General features: G+C 41.8%; 1 protein-coding gene across 3 annotated transcripts in view; it reads right to left on the bottom strand.

Moving 5' to 3' along the window:
- Positions 1-852: 852 nt before the first annotated feature.
- The window catches only part of USP13 (ubiquitin specific peptidase 13), a 101,262-nt gene continuing 94,773 nt past the window's right edge, over positions 853-7,341 (bottom strand). For all 3 annotated transcript variants that reach the window (XM_066601526.1, XM_066601533.1, XM_066601536.1), the window contains exon 21: positions 853-6,683. In XM_066601526.1, coding sequence (XP_066457623.1) covers positions 6,590-6,683 — 94 coding nt within the window. In that variant the 3' untranslated portion in view covers positions 853-6,589. The remainder of the gene's footprint in view (positions 6,684-7,341) is intronic.

Genomic DNA, 7,341 nt, shown 5'->3' with positions numbered 1-7,341 from the left:
AACTCTAGAGACAAAGAAGGCGATCCATACAGATATGTGCTGCATGCAGCAGGGAGGTGATCAGGATCAGCACCTATGGAATTAACAGTCATTTTACAGCAGGAGTTAAAAGGGTTGTGCCACGATTAAAAAATATCAAATTAGTCACAGGATAAGGGATAAGTGTATCTGATCACTGGGATTCCCATCGTTCACGAGAAAGGGGGTCCCGTGTCCTCCTATATGAAAGAAGCGGTGATTGAACTGCCGCTCCATTCATCTCTATGGCACAATAGATTGTCGAGCAGCACTACTCTGCTATAGATGTGTCAGCACTAACACATCTCGCTTAGTGTAGTGGTGCCAGAGGATCTACACAGGAAAAGTAGCACACCATCCACTAAAGATAGTGCTGCTACATCCATATATGCTTCAGTGCCAAAAAGATGAATAGAGCAGTAGTATGCATGCCCAGATGCCACTCTAGTGGGGGGCATGGGTCCTTATTCTTGTGATCAGCAGTCATTCCCTATCTTGTGGATAACCTTGTCACAACCCCTTTAAGTGTCTGACTGTACTTTTTATTGGAGCTAGAAGGCACATTTTAACCCTTTAAATACATATGTAAGAATTAGGATTGCCACAATCACTATGCAGCACCTTTTTTGGCTTTTGTAACATTCAAATCAGATTACGTTTGATATTACTTATAATATCAAGGTGTTACAACAATATCAGGAACTTTGAGCACAAAGTATTGTGTTACAATTAGAGATGAGCGAGCACGCTCGGATAAAGCAGTTACTCGAGCGAGCATCGCTCTTCTCGAGTAACTACTTACTGGTCCGAGCAGGCTCGGGGGGGGGGGGGGGGGCGGCGGGGATGAGCGGGCGGGACGGCGGAGGATAGCAGGGGGGAGAGAGAGAGAACCCCCCCCCCCGAGCCTGCTCGGACCAGTAAGCAGTTACTCAAGAAGAATGATGCTCGCTCGAGTAACTGCTTTATCCGAGCATGCTCGCTCATCTCTAGTTACAATGTGGATTAATCAGCAGTAGGGTAACAGCAGAACTTTATGGAAGTTCAATCACTGAACTGAATAGCCCAAACATCAATCTTACGTATGACATCACATTCTGTATTACAATGACAGGTCATGTGAATATGGACAGGATTTCAGATCAGGGTATTACAAGTCCTTCTATTTCAGAACGGTTACTGTAAGGCAATATTTTATTGGTCTGTGGCCTAGAGACTAGAAAAGACATAGAAACAGGATTGTGTTCTGGGAACTAAAGTGCCCCAAGAGATGAATTATTACTGCAGAGTTCTGCGCCTGGAAACTTCCCAACATCAATCCCATCCTCTGAGAAAAGATTGGATTATGATTTACGTGACTGCCAGAAATATTGATAGCATCCATCAAAAGATATTACAATACTTTACAATGTATACACAAATCAGTATCATGACACACACAGAGCATCTCTACCATCAGTATCACCTCTTGCACACCGATAAACGTCTTGCACACATTACCATATACTTCAAATATTACATCAGGATAATGTAAATCTCTTGGCTACTAAAGGAGTATTAAGAAATGTCTTGGCTATAAATATTATCCATACAATGTTCCAAAACTCTACCTTTACCTAACTAAATCTAGGAATAGCTTAAAGTCCCCTGGTGCAAGCACTGAGTCATGACTTACTCTAAGGGTGACGTCACATTGTGATGTTTTCTCGGTGGACTGTATTTGCAGGGTGGTTTGTCATTGCCTTTCCCAGTCATCTTTACCCCCCACAGCAAGCTAGGTACTCATTTTACCGACCTCGGAAGGATGAAAGGCTGAGTCAACCTTGAGCCGGCTACTTGAACCACACAGGGATTGAACCTGCGACTTTTTAGGTCGTGAGCAAGAGCTTAGGGCTGCATTTCTACTGCCTTAACACAGCAGTTTATTCACTAGTCAGGAAATTATATTAGAGAAGAATAGAATAAAAATTATTAAGTATGTCCAAACTACATGTGTGAAGACCTACCTGTTCTGTTATAGAGAGCTCTACTTGAAGGAAACTTGTCACCTCGGAACAGCATCATAAACTAAGTTATGGTGCCGTTTGGGGAGAAGGCAGGACGCCGGGGGATGTACTTTTTATACTCACCTGCTCCCTTGTTCTCGCGCTGTTCTCCCTTTTCAGACATCGGTGCTATACTTTTCAGACTGCTACAGGAGAGCGCATGCATAACAGCCTGAAAGGAGTCCGATTTTCGCACGCAGACTTCATTGGTGGACAGCACAGGAACGAGGCAACAGGTGAATATGAGAAGTACATACTCCCAGAACAGCACCAAACATAACTTATGGTGCTATTCCGAACTGACAGGGTATTCTGGTTTCAGCAAATAAGTTCTATTCATAGCAAAGTATAAAGTTAAACCAATCACAGCCATTCAGTGATGTCATTTACTGAATGGCTGTGAATGATCGAGCGCCAGCTGCGATTGGCTGGCACTTGATTCAAATCACAGCGCTTACTTGCTGGAGGCTGAGAAATACAAAGCCCCGTTTACCAGAGAGAGATGACAGCGGGGAGGATTACAGAGCAGCCTGCTGCACCGCCGGGAAGACTATGGCTGGGGAAACAGACGCAGGCTCCTAGGTGAGTATTGCATTTCTTTTCGAGGGAGGGCTTATATTTCAAGCCCCCTAAGGGTAAGGTTTATTATTGGGGTAGGTCTTATTTTTGGGGAACACTGTATTTACTCCCAATAAAATCCATCCTGGTCATGTAATGACCCCACAGAAACAGCTCTTCTAACCCAACTCTACAAAGCTGAGCATCAGTGTGTCCATCACGTGACCAGGGATAATTTTCAGTGTCTGGAAGAAATAATGAAGACTGTTACTTTGTGACTACAAGCAGAGATCTTGGAAATCATAAGTGACTGTTGCAGAAGTATATGAGAAAATCCCATAACTTTTTATTATAGGACATATTTAACTTGATGGAACTGAAAAGCCACTCTTAAGTGCTGAGTATAAAATACCAAGTCAAATTACTAATGACAAAGTGGTGTTGACATTTTGATAAATGCTGCACTACATGGCAATATATATCACTGCGTCTTTCTCGAAGCTTCTTGGCAGGCTGGTCACAACCCATAAATGCCTTCGTAATCCTGAATTCATGTGATTGCTTTGGACAAGACTCTGCAAATGAAGGCAAATCGCAATGGCTCTCTTGCATAGTCAGGGGAATTAATGTTATATTCCAGACAGGTATTCTGACTTCAGTAACTCTACAAGTACTTGAGTCAGCAAGTAAGATGGGGAAGTGGATGTAAAGTAAATGTGTGTCAGTCAGGCTGTGTCCTCTCAGCATTATTCATCCTTATGTAAGCTTTCTGTATACAACAGAGTTTCAGCATCAATCAAATACTGTACACAATCAAGTTTTGCGCTGTGCAATTCCGTGAAAAAAAGAACACATCTGTCCTCATTAGGCTAAATAGCCTTTCAAATCACAGCAGTGGGAGGCGCGTGCATTGGGAACAGGCCCTGTGTGTGCAAAAAGGACAGTACTATGTGCCGATACGCACGCGCAAATCCAACTCATCAAACCTCGTTCAATGCGCAAATACGTTATGCTGAAGCACGTGCGGTTGCGTGTAGGGTCGTTTGAAAGAGCCCTTATGGTTAGGATTGCCATAGAGTGTACAGAGATGTAGATAAACCAGATGCAAATTGGAGGTCTACAAAAGAGAAGCCTGTGTCTGTCATGTGGTTCTGCAGCATTAAAGGAGTTGTCCAGATTTCTATTTTTTTTATTTGATCCTATTGTCACTGAACAAAAAGAAGCCTTTTCAAGGTCACGTTTTTATTTATTCATTATTTTTAAATATGACCCCCTCTCTACAGAGTACAATAGGCCAAGCATTCAAATCACTACATGCCCCCCTCTCTGTCTCCCATACATTGCACAGGCAGTGAGTGACTCATATAGTATACAGAAAGGGTGACCCCTCAAACAGTGAGCCTGGGTTACCATATGTGCAGATCAGGCACAAAATACCGGAAGAAATAGCGCTGCATGCAGCGCTTTTTTCCCCGAGTATAATGCCTGACAGCTTAGCAGAAACCAAACAGACTCCATTACAGTCAATGGGGTCCATTCGGCACGGTTTACTTCCGTCATAAGATGGATCCGTTCGACCAAGGGATTCCCCCTTCCTGAGCAGGAAACTGGAACCCTGCAGATGTGCAAGCAGACTGATAGCATACCTACTGCACCAGTGTCAAAACCTATCACTGTGCAATGTACTGGTGTCCGGTGCACTGCGGACTGTGAGAGAAGGTACTATGAACTTGAGCACTGCTGCAATGTTTATATGTTACAACCAGGGGGTAGATCATTTTTTAAATGCTCAACTGTGTGAGGACAACAAAAACATTCACTTCAGTTGGGAACTTTGCCTGTAATACCAAGCCTGACCACTAGAGTGGGAACGGAGCTGTCTACTTCCTGCAGAAATCAAACAACTGATCAGAAGTGGTCCCAGGTGGCAGATCCTCAATGATCTACTATTGAAGGCCTAACCTGGGGGCTTTAATAGTTTACAAGTGGACAATCCCTTTAAGGGAGATTATGCATTAACAGAGCGTCATCTTGGCATAAATACAGTGAGTTTACAGTTTAGCTAATACACCCTGATGCCCTTTCATTGACCACCTTTCCAACTTGAACAGTTATGTAACAAGGTGGCACAGATCTAACCACAGACAGTATAGGAAAGTAATCTAGACTTTTTGGATTTAGACTGACAAGAGTTCAGCTCTACTAGATGCTTTCCAAATTGTTGCAGCTCTTCTGATAGCAGCTGGTTATAGACTACAATGTTTTATAAAGTGCAATCTCAAAATTACACAAATCTAACCACAAGGCAGGATTTTTAAAAGAAGCCATGGAGCATCTGCAGGCAATGGATTCCGTAGAAAGGACTCCTAAAAGCTAGGAGCCAGTAGACGGAGTTTTTTTAAAAATTTCAAAATCTAAGACAAAGCCAAGTTTGGGCAAACAGAAGGGAGAAGTATCTGTAAAGTATTGATTCCATTAACTTTGATTTGCATTGCGCTGTCTACCAGAAGGGCATCGGCCATTCCAAACTTGAAGTGAAGAAGTGAAGAAGTGAAGAAGAACCATTTATTGCTATCACAATGTGTCAAATGCTGCACAACTGCAATGTAAAATGCTGTATATGTATATATATATATATATATATATATATATATATATATATATATATATATCACTGTAGTTAACCTAGAAGAGAGGTTTTTACTTCTATCTTCGGGGTGCATCTGCTCCAGTTTAGTATGCTTATAAGTCTGACTACTTTTGCATTGTTAGGATGATAAAAAACGAACTGTAAACAATACAATTGAAGGATGTGAGGGAGAACGCAACTATAGGACTCAGAAAGTGCTCTGTAATCTTTGCTGAGCCTCCGGGTGATTCAGTAAGTCTGTTTTAGATGGTAAGTAATCCTACTTACTGCTATGGGTTCACAGAAGGGAATCGCATGAAATTGTGAGTGCATATTCTCAAAAGGTTCTAATACTGAACTACATCTATAACTTTGCCAGCAAAGTACACAGATTGCAAAGAAGGACTTAGCAGAGGCTTAAGGGAGATTACTAAAACAAAAGAATAAGAGATGGAGAATTGGATACATTGTACTCTATATATATATTCCTATCTATTCAGTTGGAAACATTTGCATATTATGTGTGTTATATTGCTACATGGGGTGAAAGTTAGTTATCGGTGACAAGTTATAACACGTTTTCAGCTACTGTATAACCCAGATCACATACATACTTCAATTCTGCATCCAGTCACATAGCAACAGTGCCACCTACTGAGCATTATTGCCAACTGCAGGGTAACAGAAATGAGTATAGTGGATTCATTGCTTAGTTAAAGGGAATCTGTCAGCAGTCAGGGTGTCCCTGATATTCATGAGCTGCTGGCTACCTCCAAGCACTGCTGATTGAAAGCTTTCCCCCTATTATTGTGCATAGGGAGAAAGATCTCAATCAACCCTCCGGATCATGAAGGCAAGGAGTATGAGCTCAGCGTGCAAGGCACCTTATGGAGTGTGATTGAAACTACTGTAAGACTAGCAGTAAATTACATACCGCTATAATCAGGGTGTTTGTCCCTACTTTATGCTGCTTGAGACAGGGCAGGATAAACCTTGTATTACATTCCCTTAAAGTGACAGTAACCATATTCACATTTTTTTCCAGTTATCAATTATTGCAAGAGAGAACATCCCTGATGTTTGTCATAAAGTAAAAGGTAGCACACTCACCCATTCCCATTTAAAATTACACAAAACAATTTATGTCTTTGTGAACTCAAACTTCCCAGTATTACGCTTAACAAAGCATCAAACATTAGTTGTCTTTAAATAAACTATAAATACTGTAGATTTCTCTTGGTGTTCTGGCAGTCGGACATTCTTTTGCTTACAGATGTCTTTCTTGATCGGGTATAAACCCTCTGTGGTTTTCGACAGACCTAGGAGCTCCCTTAGTTAAGGCTTAGCAATCTATCCTATGATAGAAGTAAAGGTAGCCCAAGTCTTTAGGTGGTCGTTCAGATGCTGAAACTTTATGGTCATTATAAATCACCCATCTGTAAAAGAAAAATCATTTGTTATATGGACTGGTCAATATAATAATGAGTGACTGCTTAGACACACAGGAACGCTGCACATACATTTGTATCCCTCATCTTTGTGATTGGACATCATTGTGTGGAGGGATGTCAAAAGCTGTGCTTCCAAATGCATAAGAAACTGAAGGACAGACTTACTCTGTTGGAAAGTAGAATATCTTACAGAATAGGTTCAAACTTAAACATCGGTAAGCATAACCATATCCACAGTGTATATCAGAACGTCAATAGTATCTTATGGCAAATTTTCAGATAGCAGTATGAACTGTAATATAATCACCATATCAGTAGAAAGTCAAGACCACCAGTCAGGAGGGGGATAGAACACACACAAACACCAGCAATGTTTGAAGATAAATTGGGGCCCTTTCCTAAATGGAACCTGTCACCGGGTTACCTATCACCCAGGACAGATATGCACAGTGTCTGCATGCAAGTGTTATTCTGAAACGCCGCAGTGTTTCAGAATAAACACACTTTTAAGTTTGCCTGCTTGACTCAGAATTGAGCTCTTGAGTCAAAGAGGTAGGCCATGCCAGGCTCTCCTGGCCCGATTACACAAGCAGGAAGAGAGCCGTTCAGTCAACAGACTGCAGGCGGGGAGAATCTGGTGTCT

The sequence above is a fragment of the Eleutherodactylus coqui genome, chromosome 1, assembly GCF_035609145.1.
Source record: "Eleutherodactylus coqui strain aEleCoq1 chromosome 1, aEleCoq1.hap1, whole genome shotgun sequence".
NCBI classification, from domain to species: domain Eukaryota; kingdom Metazoa; phylum Chordata; class Amphibia; order Anura; family Eleutherodactylidae; genus Eleutherodactylus; species Eleutherodactylus coqui.
Note: the sequence above shows the minus strand (reverse complement) of the source record. Positions and strands in the feature narration are given on the sequence as shown.